Genomic DNA, 18,960 nt, shown 5'->3' with positions numbered 1-18,960 from the left:
AATAATAATAATTATTATTATTATTATTATTATTATTATTATTATTATTATTATTAAGCAACTCACTTTTAAGTAAAACAATTATATAACATAAAAAAAATACGAATGGATACACGGTGGATGATTTGCTTTTGGCATATATATTACAGGGGCACTAACCGCTGGGCACTATGGTGTTTTCGTGATGATTCTCAGCCCATGTTTGTTTTCCTCCCACATTTGCAAAGAAAACTGACATTATACTGTGCTTGTACCGTTTTCTCATCATTTTACTTTCACATGCAATCCAAACACATGCAGATTCATGTGTTTTTCACTCAAAGTTAAAAAAAAAATGTGTTTTTCACTCATTTTCCAGCCCCACTACTTCCCTTCCTGACAAAATCAGCCGAAACAAATAGAGTGGTAAAAACTAAAAAGGGTTGGCACTAGTTTAAAATATGGTTGGCATTTTAACATTTGATTTTAGGCTTAAATACTTTAGAGGTCCCTAAAATTGTATGGCGTACGAAAATAAGTCCCTGAATTTTTTTTCCGATTCCAAATCCCTTGAAATTGTTTTTTAATCAAAATCAGTCCCTGCGTGTGTTTCATGCTTATGTGGCTCAATTTTTACACAGTCATCAATTCCACATGTATTTTTTCTTTTTCTTTTATTCCAGAGTCATCAAATCCATACGCTATGTGGCTCAATTTTATATTTTCATTGAAAACTTTTATTTTTATTAAAGAAAAAACCAAAAAATAATAGAAAAAATAGGGTGAAGTTCAGAATTCTTCTTCAACTCATCCTCTCTTCTTCTTTTTCATACTTCTTCATCACTCACTTGAAATTATTTCAACCCAGAAAATACCACACCAACTCCCAAATCTACAACCTCCACCCAACCCACAAACACCCACCGAACCACCCAAAGATCGAAGCCCAAATCTCCAGATCTGCGACCTCCACCACCCAAAAACCCATAGAAAAGGAATCACATCAGATTGGAGTCATGGAAAGGAAAAGGGTTTGGTTCAAAATTGGAGTTTAGATCTAGATTTATATGAATTGGCTACATGTAATCCATTTCCTTGGACGAACATGTCTACACCTCTAGTCTTCTTCACCCCTCTCTCTTCCATCCCCCGCCGCACTTCCCACACCAAAACCCACCTCTATGCAAATTTGATTGTGTTTTGAGATTAATGATTGGGTTGGGTTAATTGTCTTTCCAGAAGGTCTTGCGGTAGGTGCTGCTTTTGCAGTGTTATTGAATGCAAGAGAACAAAACAATTGTTCTGATCGAATCTACAATAATGGAGAAGGGAGGGGTTCTGCAGATATGGTGGTGGTTCAGTGAGGGGAAGGGTTGGAGAAGAGAAGAAGATGAAGTTGAATTTTCCAGAAAAAAGAAACCCCTAAATAATTTTCTTTTATTAATCCATGTGTAATAAAAGAAAAAGAAAAAATACACGTGGAATTGATGATTGTGTAAAAATTGAGCCACATAAGCATGAAACACGCGCAGGGACTGATTCTGATTCAAAAAAAAATTTTAGGGATCCGGAATTGAAAAAAAAAATTCAGGGACTTATTTTCGTACATCATACAATTCCAGGGACCTCCAGAGTATTTATTATAGTTTTAGTTTAGATTAAATTGTTTTTTGAAAGGTAGTTTAGATTTAAATTATATCATTACAATCGATAGATTAATAATGAATTAATGCTTAATCAATAATTTGTTTATGATAATAATTTCAAACTTATTTAACGGAATATCAACCATCCTATCATCGAATATCAAATATCATTCTCACCCTCGTTCAGTCCAATCGTTACGTGGTTTCTATTGGCCATGCACCTGCTTAGACCAAAACACCCTCCACACTTGACATAAATTTACAACAATACCCAATTTCTTAGCTTGGTCACTATCTATTCATGCTTCCAGAAAATAGGAAATAGCGTTCCAATTTCTTGTTCCTCAATTCAATTCACACTATATCACACACACTAGGTCAAGGTCTCTCTGCTTCTCTCATCTCTCATCTCATCATTCTCAATCCCAATTTCACACTAGACTTTCGATTTTTCGTTCCCAATTTCACCATTCTCTCTGATTCGCCATACTGAAATTGTTGTCTCTGCCGATTTCTCGTAAGTTATGGGTTGAGGGGATGATAGAGTTTTCACTTTTGCATTTTCAATCGGCGAATTTGGGTTTTAATTGGATTTTATTCATGATTCATGAAACATGCATTTTAATCTGTTTTGGGTTTTTCATTCGATTTTACCTGTTTCTATTTTTATATGATTTAAACATCAAGGTTAATAAGAATCTCCCTTTTTTGGAACTTTGCAGGTTGGTTTTTCTTGATCATGGGTTTCAATTCGGTTTTTAAATCATTGCTGGAGATATTTCCACAGGTATGGCTCTTAGTTTTTGCTTTCATTTAGTTTTGATTATACTTTTTAGTTGCTTTGTGATCTGATGTTGTTGTTGGTATTCTATTTATGAATTGTGAAGTTGAATTGGTTATTGAATATTAGAAGATCATGCATTGAACTTTCTTGTTAAGCACTAAGTGCATAATTGTGTATATTTTGGTTGAATGGATATTGGATAAGATGTATCTTACTATTTTCACTTACACTGATAATTCAATTGTAGCCACTACTTTTTTGGGGGTGTTTTTGGTGGGGTGGACAATGATTATTGGTAGCTTCACAACAGATGATAAGGAGAAAAGAAGAAACTTAGTCCCATTTTAAGAAATCCCTAATTGTATTTTCATATGCTTGCGAATGAGCCTCCTGAATCAATGCTAATCTCTAAACTATTAAGCTTTTCTAAAATTCGGAGTATTTATAGAGATGTGTTAATATCAAAATATACTTGTCTTGTTTTTTAATCATTTTGCACTGAACAGGTGGATGCCAGATTATTGAGGGCTGTGGCTATTGAACACCCAAAGGATGCTGATGTTGCTGCTGAAATCGTTCTTACTGAAGTCATTCCATCGATGTCTGTAAAATCACCCCCTGTTAATCCTCCACAGGATAATAGTCCTGTAGTCATGAACATGGAAGGTGCATTTTCTTGCTCTGCACATGCATTTCAATAGAGTTATTGTGCTTCGGTTGAACACTTCAACTGGTTTACTAATATATTTCTAAAATGACGTGTTGAATCCTTAGTTGAAAGCAAGGAGGAAGGAAATTTGTTGGTGCATGATCAGCTTTTTAAAGATGCCGATGTGGAAACTCCTTCTTCATCTTCACATTTGATATCTGAAGAAATCACCAAAACTGCTGATGTGGGCACTCTTGGACTGGATCTGAATGTGGCTCTTGATGAGTCCACCCTGTCAAGTTCCAGTAATATAAGTGATGATACTGATAAATTTCTTGGAATGAGTGAAATTGAGGATCTAAATATTTCTCAACGTGATCATCGTGCTGTAGATAACTTCACTGAAGGGATCTCAGATAATATTGCTCAGGAGACATCAGATGGTTTTAGGCAGGAAGCTAGTGAAAATTTTGATCAGGAACCACTTGATGTGAATGATGATGGTGCAAAGTTGATTTCTTCTGGTATATGTCAAGAGATGGAAACTGAACAGAATTACGTTAGTGAGGAGGCTGCTTCCACTAGCAACAATGGCAATAGAAATGCACACAATCTGAATGAAGAGTGGGTAGATTTTGAAGCTCCTTCAGTGGATGATTGTGATGCCACTGTCTGTGTTACAAGTCACCGATTGGAAAAAGGTGAAACTGACTTGATTGAGGTGATTGAGGTAGAAGGCTCTGAGGCTGAACCTGTTCAACGGCATGCACCAAATGCTGCAGACAGTCTTCAATTAGAACTTAATGCTTGCCCTTCTTCTACTGTTGGTGAAACTAATAATGTTGAAGATAACATTGAGGGGAATATCGCACATAGCCAACATATTCAAGCATGCAGGATTGATCTTCTTGAGCAGACTATTGATGATGCTAAAACCAACAAGGTATGATCAGTCCTAGATCCGTATATATTTGGATCTTACACTTTATAATGATACATGGCAGGAGTTGTGAAAATGATATTAAAATCATCAGAGTGATAACTTAACATCTATTGATGATTAAACTAAAGAGTAAACGGTGTAGCGATGCACATATATTATTATTATGAATTAATTACAGTTTGGTTGTCGATATATAGTAAAACTTTAAAACTTCTAACTCCGTATGATTGTTTGACATTAACGCAGAAAACCTTGTTTTCATCAATGGAATCTCTCATAAACTTAATGAGAGAAGTGGAACTTCAGGAGAAAGCTGCAGAGCAGGCCAATATGGAAGCTGCTACAGGAGGGTCTAATATTCTGGTCAGGGTTGAAGAGTATAAAACCATGTTGCTGCATGCCAAAGAAGCAAATGACATGGTTGTTATATTATTAGCCAAATCTCCATAGATTTAAAAGTTACTAAACTTTTTGCTGTTTCTATTTTACATGCGTGAGCAAAAAATTAATAATTTATCCTCAACTTTTTCTTTGCAGCATGCAGGAGAAATTTATGGAGAAAAAGCAATTCTGGCAACTGAACTGAAGGAACTTCAATCTCGTTTGACCACCTTGTCTGGTGAAAGGGATAAGTCTCTTGCAATTCTTGAAGAGGTGCTTTACAAATTACAATTGTGTATATTGGAAAAAAATTCATCATACTTAGTCTACATGTTTCTACATTTCAGAATACCTAATCTTCCTGATTCACTGAGATTATGATGATAAGAATTGTTGCCTTTATAATTTATCACTTAATAAAAGAAATGTGATTTAACACTATTGTATATGAATGGAGAACTTCTTCCTTTGTGATTGCTGTTCTTAATGTCAAGGAAATAAATTTATTAGCAATTTATTTTGGTTCATCTCCTGGTTCTGGCTTCCAGATGCGCCAGTCCCTTGAAGCTCGATTAGCTGCAGCAGAAATATTGAGGAAAGCAGCTGAGCGTGAAATGCTGGAAAAGGAGGAATCTGCGCGAAAGGCTCTTGCTGAACAGGAAGCAATGATGGAGAAGGTAGTACAGGAGTCAGCAAGACTACAGCATGAAGCAGAAGAGAATTCAAAGGTTCATTTCATTTCATTTCATGGAATATAGACAAGGCTCCTTAAAGTGAGCCCATTTTTGAAGTGACCTAGTTTGGACATATCCCACCCATAAATCTTTAGTGGGTTAATATCAGGATACACTTCAAATTAAAATAAGGATGGATACACCATTATCTACTCACTTTACAGGCAAAGTCTAGGGAACCTTTTCGCTAATATTTTTTATCTCTTCTTTTTTCATCTCTGCAGTTACAGGAGTTCCTGATGGATCGTGGGCGGGTCGTTGATGTATTGCAGTAAGTTGTTGTTCTGTTTAAAATATACTTATGTGTGTGCGTGGTGCATGTGTGTTGTGATACTTGATAAATAGTTTCAACTTTCAAGTTACTATATGAATGCATGCCAACCTTTTTAATGTAAGTGTACCCGTGATTATGATCATGAGTGGTTTCAAGTTATTATTTTGATGCCGTCATCCTTTTTAATGTAATGTATAACCATGTATATGATCATGAAGTTATATATTCATTTTGGGGAATTAGAGGTTATTTTGTAATTTGTTTTAAGATCTGTTACCCTAAAATTGCTATTTTAGTACAAATAGGAAATGATTCTTTTTTCTTCCCTTAACATACCTATTGGTGTGTTGGGACTTAGGATATGTATTGTGACATTCGTCATTGTATGATTTTTTTACAATTTCTAAGCTGCTATACTTTTCATTTAATTTTGCAGAGGAGAAATTTCTGTTATTTGTCAGGATGTAAGGCTTCTAAAAGAGAAATTTGATGCAAATCTTCCTCTGAGTAAATCCTTCACCTCAAGCCAAACAAGTTGCAAGTTAGCTTCTTCAGGTTCATCCCACAGAACGGTAGCATCTGATGTGGGTTCTGAGCAAAGTGATTCATCTGAGTTACTTAAGATCACCAGCCCAGCAGCCTCCATTAAAAGCCTTTCTTCCAAAAGTGGGAATGAAGAGAGGCCCATAGCTGATCACAATGCGCTTCTTGATGATGGGTGGGATATTTGCGAAGAAGATGGAGAACTACTGAATTCCGGAGTTTGGTGATTATTTTGTTCTGTCTAGAGGGCAAAACATAGAGGAAATAAACATTGGAATTCCTTGGATATCATTGAGTGGTAGTTAGCTGGATGTTTGGTTTATATTTCAGTTTTTAATGGTAGTTATATCATAATAGTAGCTTGAGCTCTACATCGGAATTGCATAAGTTCCACTTGATGAGGTTGATTGCTAATTTTTCCATATTTTGTACAGAAAACTAAACTTCATAGGGAACCATTTTGAATATTTTCAACTTTGCATTTTTTACTAGTTGTTTAATTATGTTTGGTTTCCTATCTTATGCATTGGTATATGGTTTATCACCTTTATATTTTAATTACTTCGTCGTGTGGAATAATAGATAACCCAAGTGTACCTATAAAACCTTGTGATATGGAGCAAATAAAATCGGAAATCTTTTAAGTATAGATGAATCTAAATAATACAAAGCAAACTGACCATGAATGATGATGTTGTTGAATTATAAAGAAATGTGCTTGTCATTTGTCAATGACATGCTGACATACCTCGTTCTCCTCCAAGTAAGTTGATTCATTAAACTCTCTTTGGCCTTTTCACCAATGGGGAATTTACTTGTTAGGACCATTCCCTCCCAAGTCATGTTTCTGGTGGTTGCTGCTGATTATTACATAAAATGGGTAGAAGCAGAACCTTTGGCAACTTGTTTGGGAATTGGGATTCCAAGATCTGTGGTTACATATGAAGGTGCGAAAAACACTAGAAAGGGGGGGTTTGAATAGAGTTTTTCAATAAAAGATATACTTTTGAACTTTTTCCAAACTCAAAGATAAGAACTAGGTGCTGAAGGATAAGAAGTGAAGCACGCAAGTATTTTATCCTGGTTCACTTGAGATAAAAGCTCAAGCTAATCCAGTCCACCCGTGAAGGTGATTTCTTCCTTCTTTTGATGAAGACAATTCACTAAAATCAATGAGTGTTACAACTGCACTTTGCTACCTGCTAAGTGACTAACAATACACTGATTTTCTCACTAGTATCCTCTTAAGAAGCTGATCTACCGATCCTCTTAAGACTAGCTAAACACTGAATCAACCTTGATTCAGTCCTCTTAAGATCCGACCAACCTTGGTCTCTTAAGGAACTTTACAGTGTAATGTAAAAGGTTTCGGGTTTACAAGAAGTGCTTCTAAAAAGCGAATAGTAAACTCAGATGTTTAAGAACAATGAAGAAATAATGCTAAGAGATTGGTTTGTAAATGTTGAATGATTTCAGCAAGGTTTCTTAGCCTCTTTCTTCTTTCTTCAGCCTTTATATACTCTAAGACTTGTGATGTAGCCGTTGCTAGGGTTTTATCCGTTGGAGTGGCAATCTTGTAATATCAGACTGCTAGGCTGAACAAGGTAGGTGGCGGAACGACTGAGACTTGTACGATGTTGTACTATGATAGCGACCTGTCCTTTCACCAGTTGACTTGTGATCTGAAGTGCTTCAGATGGACGTTGGTGAAGCTTCTGATCATCGTCAGATTAAAGCTTGGATTCTTCTGACCTTGCAACTTCTGCTTCTGAACAAGTTCTTCAGAACTTCTGAACGTCAGAGCTAGAATAGCTTGGGTCTTCAGAACCAACTTCTTGCAGGTCTTCAGAACTTGAGTCTTCTACTTCTGGACCGTTCCACTGGAACATCTAGTCTTCAGAACTTCTGACTCTGGTTCTTCAGAACCTCTTGAGAGCTTGTATCTTCAGAACTTCTGAAGGATTTGCCACTGTTATGAACGAACATGGTACGCTTTAGTGCTCTCTTTATAGTATCCCTTGGTTCTTCTTCTTCTGAATAAATAGGCTTGGGTCAGATTCAGAACCTGTTTGTCACAACTAAAAAAGACAAACGTTAGTGTACCACAATTGTTCATCATCACAAACCTTAATTGTAATCATCAAAATATAGAGATGCAACCACTGATCAAATCTTGATCTTACAATCTCCCTCTTTTTGATGATGACAAAACAAGTATTTTGATGAACAATTCTTAAACAGTAAACTGAATACACAAGAGAAAAGGGATCAGAGATTAAACTTATCCTTGTGTAACGGTTAGTATTGCTCTTTCTGAATCTGGGATAACACCTGATTCTGAGCTGGGGTGCCCTGACTCCCCCTGAATCTATGACTTGATGAGATGATGAAGAGTCTAGATTCGGAGTCTTGGTGATGTGATCAGAAGATACGCGTATAAGGATGTACACTCACCAGAAGTGGTGGTTCAGAACTTGCGTAGATCACATAAAAACATAGAGTCTTGTCCAGATATAATTGGAGTAAGGCGTCAGAAGCAAATTAGTTCAGAATATGAACAAAATGTATTCCTTAATTGAGACGCTTGACAATATCTATGTGCTATAAGTAATTGATACTTATTCTCCTCTACTGGTTTTATATAATATAAAAACGTTTATCAAAACCATTTTATGTACTCCCCCTTTTTGTCATAATCAAAAAGAGTGAAAAACAAAGCCAACAAAAACAATAACAAGTAAATGATGCAAAGAAGAGGTGTTATGATTACTGAACGGAGAAAGAGTACAGAGGATAGAGAGGAATGAAGAAAACTAGTCCTAGATACATAGGAAAGCACGAGAGTTCTTCATGGAGAGAAGTTGAAGATGGAGGGGACGCACGTCCTGATCAATTGAGGCTAACTGGGTAGCCAGTTCTTCTTTCACAGCTTCATTCTTCCGGACAGCATCTTGATCCGCTTCATTGTGATCTTCTTCATATTCCAGAAGCATACAAATGCCCTGGAACTGATCTTCAATGTCCTTCCGGCGAGTGGTCAGACGAAGGAGGTCAGTCAGAACTTCTTGAAGGTTCTGAAGACAGTGAGTTTGATGGGATGTCAGCCAACACTTCAGAAGATTCTCAATCTTCTCAAGAGCTCGAGAAATTTGAGAAGGAGAGAGATTAACGTTCCACGGAAAGGCTTGGTCAAATACCATAGTCTTGAGTTCAGAAGTTAATTCTACAGAAGTCATTCTTGAAGTAGAATTGAGGGGAGAGTGAAATGACTGATGTGAAGTGAATTGCGGTGTGATGGAGAAGAAGGATTGCAGAGATTATAAGGAGGAAAAGTAACAGAAAACCATGCATAAAACTTATCAAATCATAAAAGCACGTGAGTTACTAAGTGGACGGTGCATTGAATCATAGAATAAGAAATTAACACAGTCAACATGAAATAAATTCACTCATAACAAATAAATGCATGCAAGATAGATGAGAGGGGTTTCAAGGCTTGGAAGAAGAGGGAAGATTCTCGATCAGGAATTTCATCATATCTTCCATTCTGCAGGAGGATTCCTGAATCTGCGTGCTCTGTTCAATCTGAACAAGTCCTTGCTGCTCAACCATCTGAAACAGTCTCTACTGATCATCTTGAATTTGGTCAATTCTGGCAGCAAGAGTAGCAACTTCTGGGGCTGGAGCTGAGGTAGGAACTTCTGGAGCTTGAGTATGAGCAGCAACTTCAGCCTCTGATGACATTTCAGTATCAACGTGAATTGGCCCTTGCTTCTCAACTTCATTAGCATCTGCATCTTCCAGAATTCTATAACCAGTTTGGTGTAAATTGGTCCACAGAGCCTATCAAAGTAGCCAGACCATCCTTGCAAGTTGATCTGATCCCTGATATCAAACTCATGATCAGCCAGGTTGTCGAAATCCACTCTTGCTTCGTGGCACACAACTAGTTCTTCAGCTTTCTTGACACAAGTGACCACATTGGGTGTGTCCAGAATCTGCTGAGCTTCTTCAAATCTCTGGGTTTCTTGGTCTGCGACGGTTTGTTTGGAGGAGGCAGTAACATTTGTCTTTGATTTCTTTGATTTCACCATGATTCTCGGATAGTGAGGTTTAGGGTTCAGAGAGAAGGATATTTGAGAGAGAGAAGTATGAATGAATGCAATGCACACAAGGAGTTTGAAAACCGCTGTGTAAGTGTGAGAGAGATCGTGTGTGAAGAGTGCGTATGGTGGGTTAAGTTGTAACCGTTGAGATTTTAAGAGGCAACACGAGTAAAAGCAAGATCAACGGTTTAAAAATAGATAGTCTGAAAATAGCATAGTGGAGGAGAGTATGAATCATCATTATAGCAGATACACCACGCGACTCGAGGAACTATGTCACAAATGAAGTGACACGTGTATTGTTGCCTACCACAGAAGTTTAACCAGTGGGTTAAATGCTTCTGATCGAGTACCTTCTGAAGGGGGTAACATCTGATGACTTCAGAAGTACCAAGGTCAGAAGTTCTGAAGAAAACCTTACTCTGGACAAAAGTCCATGTTCAGGTTTTCAAGAATAATTAAAAACCTATCTTCTGCTAAGGGCTTAGTGAAAATATCTGCCCACTGATGGTCAGTATCAACATACTCTAATGATAGAGTGCCCTTCTGAACATGATCACGAATATAATGATACTTTACCTCTATATGCTTTGTTCTTGAGTGTAGAATAGGGTTCTTGCTGAGTGAGATAGCAGCTGTGTTGTCACAGTAAATAGGAACCTTCTTCAGAGACAAACCATAGTCCTCCAGATGATTCTTCATCCATATGGTTTGTGTACAGCACGTGGCAGCTGAGACATACTCTGCTTCAGCAGTTGATAGAGCAATTGTGTTCTGTCTCTTGCTTGACCAAGTAACAAGATTTGCTCCAGGAAAATGGCAGCTTCCAGAGGTGCTTTTTCTTTCCACTCTGTCTCCAGCAAAGTCAGCATCACAAAAACCTGAAAGTGTATATTCTGATGTTTTTCTATACATCAAGCCAAGGTTAGTGGTTCCCTTCAGATATTTGAGGATCCTCTTAACAACAGTTAAGTGAGTCTCTCTAGGATCTGATTGGAATCTAGCACAGAGATGCACACTAAATAACATATCAGGTCTAGAGGCAGTTAAGTAAAGAAGAGAGCCTATCATTCCACGATAGAGCTTCTGACAAACCTTAGAGGAAACTTCCTCTTTCTCAAGAATGCATGTTGGATGCATTGGAGTCTTAGAGATGTTGCAGTCACTCATGTTGAACTTCTTCAGAAGTTCCAAGGTGTACTTCTTCTGATGGATATAGGTGACTCCTGGTCGTTGATCTATTTGAATTCCCAGGAAGTATTTGAGTTCTCCCATCATGCTCATTTCGAATTCAGCCTGCATCAACTTAGAAAATTCCTTGCACAGAGAGGGATTAGCAGAACCAAAAATGATGTCATCAACATAAATATGAACTATAAGAATATCATTCTTATAGGTTCTGCAGAAAAGAGTATTGTCACCTTTACCCCTTACAAACTCATTCTGTAGAAGAAAGGAGCTGAGCCTTTCGTACCACGCTCTGGGAGCTTGTTTCAGTCCATAGAGTGACTTCTTGAGCTTGTAGACATGATCTGGATATTTATCATCTTCAAAGCCAGAAGGTTGCTTGACATACACTTCTTCAGAAATGTAGCCATTTAGGAAGGCACTCTTGACATCCATCTGATGAAGAATGATGTTGTGATTTACTGAGAACGAGATCAGTAGCCTTATAGCTTCAAGCCTTGCTACAGTAGCAAAGGTCTCAATGTAATCAATCCCTTCTTGTTGACTGTAACCTTGAGCCACCAGTCTTGCCTTGTTTCTGGTTACTTCTCCCTTTTCATTCAGCTTGTTTCTGAATACCCACTTGGTTCCTATGACATGGAAACCTTTGGGTTTAGGCATTAAGGTCCATACATCATTCTTAGTGAACTGATCTAGCTCTTCTTGCATTGCCAGAATCCAGCCTTTGTCTTCAAGAGCTTCATCAACTGATTTGGGCTCAATAAGAGAAACAAGTCCCTTCAGACTCAGAAGAGTCTCTTCCGAAGGTTTGAGCATAGACCTGGTTCTGACGGGAGCATCTTTGTTGCCAATAATCAGTTCTTCTGGATGAGAGACAGCTATTCTTTTCTTCTTCTGAAGCTGATCAGAAGTTGTTGGAGCAGCTTCAGATGCTTCTGCCTCTGGAGCAACATCCTCTGAGCTGTTCTTTGGTTGATTTGCTTCCGAATAATCAATGCTTAAATCTGCAAATCTTTCAAACAACTTTGACTTTTCTGAGTCAAGCTTATCATCAAATCTAATCTGAATAGATTCCTCAACAGTTTGATGAATAATATTATAAATTCTAAAACCTTTAGATCTTTCAGAATAGCCCAGAAAATAGCATTTTAAAGCTTTAGAATCGAATTTACCCAATTGCTCCTTAGTGTTGAGCATGTAGCAAGTACTTCCGAATGGATGGAAGTAAGAGATATCAGGTTGTCTTCCTTTGCATAGCTCATAAGGAGTCTTCTCCAGAATCGGTCTGATGGAGATTCTGTTCTGGATATTGCAAGCAGTGTTGATTGCTTCTGCCCAGAAGTGCTTGGCCATACTTGATTCTTGCATCATGGTGCGAGCCATCTCCTGAAGAGTTCTGTTCTTTCTTTCAACAACTCCATTTTGTTGGGGGTGCGAGGACAGGAGAAGTTGTGAGATATTCCTTGAGAGTTGAACAATTCCTCAAAAGCTTTGTTCTCAAATTCTCCACCATGATCACTTATGACAGTAATTACTGAAGTTTGGAACTCCTTCTGAACTTGAGTGATGAAGTTGGTAAACACAGTGTGTGTTTCATCTTTGTGCCTTAGGAACTTAACCCATGTCCACCTGCTGTAGTCATCTACAATGACTAACCCATACTTCTTTCCTCCAATGGATTCAGTTTTCACTGGTCCAGAGAGATCAATGTGAAGTAGCTCAAGGGGTCTTGTTGTAGATACCACATTCTTTGCTTTAAAAGGCTTCTTGGTGAATTTTCCCTTCTGACAAGCTTCACACAGAGCCTCTGATGAATACTTCAGACGAGGCAATCCTCTGACGAGATTTAGCTTGCTGAGTTGAGAGATCTTCCTGAGGCTGGCATGCCCTAGGCGTCTGTGCCAGATCCATTGCTCATCATTAACTGACATGAGACACTTGACCTTCTGAGATAGCAGTTCAGAAGATTTGATTTTGTAAATATCATTTTTTCTCTTCCCAGAAAACAGAACAGATCCATCTGTTTGACTGACAGCTTTGCAGCCGGTTTGATTGAAGATTACATCGTAACCTTTGTCAGCAATTTGGCTTATAGAGAGCAAGTTATGAAATAATCCTTCCACCAGAAGTACATCATTGATAACTGGAATTTTTCCATCTCCTATGGAACCTTTTCCAATGATTTTTCCCTTCTGGTTTCCTCCAAAGCCAACGTCTCCTCCTGACTTAAGCGGTACAAGCTTTTGGAATATAGACTTTATGCCCGTCATGTGTCGCGAGCATCCACTGTCTAGGTACCATGACAGGTGTCTTAACTGAGCTGCATAAGATGTCTGCAACAGAAATAATTTTTGTCTTAGGTACCCATATCTTGGGTCCTTTCTTGTTAGTTTTCCCAGAAGTTCTTGGAACTTTGGTTGCAACAGGAGGATAATACATAGGAACCTGATTATAATATTTAGACGTGTCAAATTTGAATTTTCCTTTTGGTTTTACTACCTTTGGTGTATCCTTTTCTGGGATGATAGTGCCAGCGGGAACGAAATGCTTATGCAAAGGTTCGCGTTTGGGCTCAGATGACTCATCTCTCATGGATTGAGAGTAGCCAAGACCACTGTTCCCATTTCTGCTCATGCCATAGATCATTGAAGCCATAAGACTTATGTCTATGCCCTTGGCAAGGAACCTTTGAAACGCTTTCTCATATTTTGTCTCATACTTAACATCAGATGATGCAAGTTGATCTTCTAGCACAGCATTTTTAGCACGAAGAACAGAGTTGTCATTAACAAGAGTATAGTTTTCTTCCATGAGTTCAGAGACTGACTTCTCATGAACTTCTGAAGAACTGGTTTTAACAGCATATTTCATTTTAAGCTCTTTATGCTTATTTAGCAAAACATCATGTTTCTTCATTATTTCAGATAAAGCAGTTCTTAACTCAGATAGAGAAAAGTTAGAGAATACCTCATCGTCATTCTCAGAGTCTGAGTCATCTTCTGAAGCTTCAGCACCTCTGCTGGTGGTAGCCATCAGAGCCTCCACAGCTTCATCTTCTTCTGACTCAGCTTCATCAGAATCAGTTGCATCGAAGGTCACGAGAGCTTTCTTCTTGAAGACTTTTCTTGGTCTCTTGTCCTTCTTTAGCTTGGGACAGTCACTCTTGTAGTGCCCAGATTCCTTGCACTCGAAGCAAGTGACTTCCTTTCCAGATGATTTCTTCTGACCAGATGAAGATTCATATCTTCCTGAACTTTTCTTTGGTCCTTTGCCTTTGCTATGTCTGTTCTTCCAGAGTTTGCTTAATCTCTTTGTGAAAAGAGATAGCTCTTCATCACCAGACGCATCTGATAGTTCTTCAGAGGAATCTTCCTCTTCTGCCTGATAGGCTTTTGCTTTGTCAGACTTTGACTTAAGAGCAATAGATTTGTCTTTCTTTTGAGGCTTGTCCTCTTTGAGTTCAATCTCATGGCTTCTGAGATGACTCACGAGTTCTTCTAACTTCAACGAGTTCAGATTCCTGGAGAGTTTCAGTGCAGTGACAAACGCCCTCCACTCCTTAGGCAAACTTCTGATGATCTTCTTGACATGATCACCAGTAGAGTAGCCCTTGTTTAGCACTCTGATTCCAGCAATCAGAGTTTTAAACCTTGAGTACATCTCCTCAATGGTTTCACCAGATTCCATCTTAAACTGCTCATATTGTTGTATGAGAGCAAGAGCCTTGGTTTCCTTGACCTCTTCATTTCCTTCATGCGTCATGACCAAAGAGTCAAAGATGGATTTTGCTGTTTCTTTGTCAGAGATCTTCTCATACTCAATATATGATATTGAGCTGAATAGCATAGATTTCGCCTTGTGATGATCCTTGAAACGCTTCTTCTGAGCGTCAGTCATTTCAGAACGAGGGATCTTCACTCCTGAAGCATCTACTGGATCAGTATAGCCTTCAATGACCATATCCCAGAGATCTGGGTCAGTGCCAAGGAAATGACACTCTATTATATCTTTCCAGTACTCAAACTTTTCACCATCAAAGATTGGTGCTCTGAGTTGATTGTTGTTGTTGTTGTCAGCGGAAGTATTGGCTTGAGCCATCGTTTGTTTTTCACACAAGGTTCTGGATCACTGAACACTGTTAGGTGTTTAAATCAGAACCGGAGCTCTGATGCCAATTGAAGGTGCGAAAAACACTAGAAAGGAGGGGGGGGTTTGAATAGAGTTTTTCAATAAAAGATATACTTTTGAACTTTTTCCAAACTCAAAGATAAGAACTAGGTGCTGAAGGATAAGAAGTGAAGCACGCAAGTATTTTATCCAGGTTCACTTGAGATAAAAGCTCAAGCTAATCCAGTCCACCCGTGAAGGTGATTTCTTCCTTCTTCTGATGAAGGCAATTCACTAAAATCAATGAGTGTTACAACTGCACTTTGCTACCTGCTAAGTGACTAACAATACACTGATTTTCTCACTAGTATCCTCTTAAGAAGCTGATCTACCGATCCTCTTAAGACTAGCTAAGCACTGAATCAACCTTGATTCAGTCCTCTTAAGATCCGACCAACCTTGGTCTCTTAAGGAACTTTACAATGTAATGTAAAAGGTTTCGGGTTTACAAGAAGTGCTTCTAAAAAGCGAATAGTAAGCTCAGATGTTTAAGAACAATGAAGAAATAATGCTAAGAGATTGGTTTGTAAATGTTGAATGATTTCAGCAAGGTTTCTTAGCCTCTTTCTTCTTTCTTCAGCCTTTATATACTCCAAGACTTGTGATGTAGCCGATGTTAGGGTTTTGTCCGTTGGAGTGGCAATCTTGTAATATCAGACTGCTAGGCTGAACAAGGTAGGTGGCGGACAGACTGAGACTTGTACGATGTTGTACTATGATAGTGACTTGTCCTTTCACCAGTTGACTTGTGATCTGAAGTGCTTCAGATGGACGTTGGTGAAGCTTCTGATCATCGTCAGATTAAAGCTTGGATTCTTCTGACCTTGCAACTTCTGCTTCTGAACAAGTTCTTCAGAACTTCTGAACGTCAGAGCTGGAATAGCTTGGGTCTTCAGAACCAACTTCTTGCAGGTCTTCAGAACTTGAGTCTTCTACTTCTGGACCGTTCCACTGGAACATCTGGTCTTCAGAACTTCTGACTCTGGTTCTTCAGAACCTCTTGAGAGCTTGTATCTTCAGAACTTCTGAAGGATTTGCCACTATTATGAACGAACATGGTACGCTTTAGTGCTCTCTTTATAGTATCCCTTGGTTCTTCTTCTTCTGAATAAATAGGCTTGGGTCAGATTAAGAACCTGTTTGACACAACTAAAAAAGACAAACGTTAGGGTACCACAATTGTTCATCATCACAAACCTTAATTGTAATCTTCAAAATATAGAGATGCAACCACTGATCAAATCTTGATCTTACAACATATAATGGAATCCAATTTGTTGATATAGGTTTCAAAGTTCTCCAGATCTAACAACATTTCACATTTGTTGTGCATCCTTAGACGAATTGAGAGGAGGCGAATAGAAGAGGATCAAAACACTGGTGGAAGTTGGATAGAAAACCTATTATATTCAGAAATTAAGAAATGACTATTAAGCAAATGATGACGACTGGATACAACTAAAAGTTCATTGTGGGAGACCTCATGCTTCGTAAAGAAGACGTTGGAGGAAATAATTCAGCCAAGCGAAAGTAGCCAACTCGAAAGGCCCATGCAGGGTAATCCAAACAACGGACAAAGAGTTTTCTTCCCTAGAGTCCCTTGATGGAAAACGCCTACCGCCTTCTGGAATGCTACAAATCTAAGACAATATCATAGCTAATTAAACAATAGATTTTTTTTATAATGTGCTCCAACTTATGAAATCAAATCCGAGATGACTAAATGACCTAAGCCTAGGATTGCGGATGACTAGTTGACTAACTGCATTGTCAAATTAAAAGCTACTTTTATCCCACTAACAAAAAGCGAATAAATCTTTTTAATCTCCTTATATTTTTACATGGGAATTCTCAACTCTCTTATTTTTATTTTGCTCATCTTCAAAGAAGCCAAACAACCTATCCTTCTCGGGCATCAAATAATCAATATTTCTTTCAATGTCTTTCATCAAGATTGATTTCTTCATGATCTCATTCTTTTTGCTTCAACATTAAGACAAGTTTTTTTTATAACAAAGGCAAAAGAAAAGAAAAATAGCAAAGGACTAACCCCTTAAGAAAGTGGTCCCAACTGAATCCGCTCTTAAGAAAGAAGCACCCTCCAGAGGAGCATCCCACACTGCACTAAGGCTTGGAGTCGTCGCTCCCAACTTAGCTAAAGAGTCTACCACAACTTTCCCTTCTATAAGTAGATGATGACAATGGACGATCCAATGCTTACGGAGGTAACACTTTATCTGGCTAATGATGCAATCGTACTGATGGTATGGAGGATGATCATGCAACAACAATCCTTGGGAAATCAGAGAATCTGTGAATAACTCTATCTGCTTGAAACCTCGATCACAGCAAAGAGAAAGACCACGATGAATAGCAAGCAACTCGTAACGAACACTATTTGAGATCCCAATGTGGCCAGAAAATCCAAATATCCAATTATCGTCCTCACACCGTACAACACCACCAAATCCAGTTGGACCCGAATTACCAACAAAGCTACCATTAGTATTGAGAGCCACAAACCCCTGTCTAGGGGGTTGCCATCGAACCCAGTGATCAACTGTGGGAGGAATGTCGCGGTGATAAACAAGAGCAACTAAAATCCACAAAGTTCTCGCCTCACGAACAACAATATGCGCTGGTTGAGGAATCCCTGCGATCACGAAACGACAACGAGATTTCCAAATTTCCCACGCTGTGGCTAGCACCACAACCAGTGCAAAACCATCAAAACTCTTGAACAAATATGGGGAACTCTGGTGCACAAAGTAGTCATCCGGAAGGACGAACCCAATGTTGCGCCAAATGGGTTGCAACTTAGGGCAGTCACGGATGCGGTGGATTATTGTTTTTGCAACCAAACAACAGCGCTGACACATATCAGAAACATCAACATGTCGCCGAAGAAGAAAGACAGACGAGGGAAGAGCATCATGAAGCATTTGCCAAGCAAACAAACACATATTCTCCGGAACTTGCAATTTCCAAACATTATGCTAAAAACCAGCAAACTGTCTATGTTGATTATCATGGAAAAGCTGCCAATTATATCCACATTTAACATAGTACTTTCCATGCAAAGAATAGTCCCAAACTAAAAATCCATGGTATCATCATCAAACTCCACCTGCTGAAACGTGGATAAATATTGAGTCACCTCAGTCGGAATGGTAGTATAGAGCCGAGTTTGAGAAAAAGAACTAGAGACAAAGACATCCTTCAGAGTATGAGCTGAATCATGGATATCAACATAGGGGACATAGTCACAAATATGACCCAAAGGAGACCACACATCAAACCAAAAAGACGAAGTGCCACTCCCAAAACGAATAGAGAGACCATCTTTCAGCAGCTTCGTCGCTTTTAAAACAAAGTTCCAAAAGTACGAACCATCAGACTGACACCGCTACGATAAAAGACCCAGGCCAGCCGAGTACCGAGACTCAACCACATGAACCAAGAATTTCGCATCACAATGAATAAGGCTCCAGATATCTTTCCCTAACAACGCAACATTATTCAAACGAGCACTCCGAATACCAAGGCCATCATAACACTTTGGTTTC

At 38.6% G+C, this 18,960-nt stretch overlaps 1 protein-coding gene across 1 annotated transcript; it reads left to right on the top strand.

The window, feature by feature from the left end:
- Window positions 1–1,936: 1,936 nt before the first annotated feature.
- On the top strand, window positions 1,937–6,400 carry LOC130717952 (uncharacterized). Its single transcript, XM_057568366.1, has 9 exons — window positions 1,937–2,142; window positions 2,348–2,412; window positions 2,916–3,075; window positions 3,184–4,001; window positions 4,248–4,421; window positions 4,539–4,655; window positions 4,931–5,110; window positions 5,341–5,387; window positions 5,827–6,400. Exons 2-9 carry the CDS (start codon window positions 2,365–2,367, stop codon window positions 6,158–6,160), a joined length of 1,878 nt encoding a protein of 625 aa, XP_057424349.1. The 5' UTR covers window positions 1,937–2,142; window positions 2,348–2,364; the 3' UTR covers window positions 6,161–6,400.
- The last annotated feature ends 12,560 nt before the right edge of the window (window positions 6,401–18,960 follow it).

Source organism: Lotus japonicus, chromosome 5 (genome assembly GCF_012489685.1).
Source record: "Lotus japonicus ecotype B-129 chromosome 5, LjGifu_v1.2".
NCBI classification, from domain to species: domain Eukaryota; kingdom Viridiplantae; phylum Streptophyta; class Magnoliopsida; order Fabales; family Fabaceae; genus Lotus; species Lotus japonicus.
This window is presented reverse-complemented; position numbering and strand designations above follow the sequence as displayed.

Coding starts and splice junctions, on each gene's coding strand:
- LOC130717952 (XM_057568366.1), top strand. CDS start 2,365: ATGGGTTTCAATTCGGTTTTTAAATCATTGCTGGAGATATTTCCACAG. Junction 2,413..2,915: donor TGCTGGAGATATTTCCACAG/GTATGGCTCTTA, acceptor TGCACTGAACAG/GTGGATGCCAGATTATTGAG. Junction 5,111..5,340: donor AAGCAGAAGAGAATTCAAAG/GTTCATTTCATT, acceptor TCATCTCTGCAG/TTACAGGAGTTCCTGATGGA.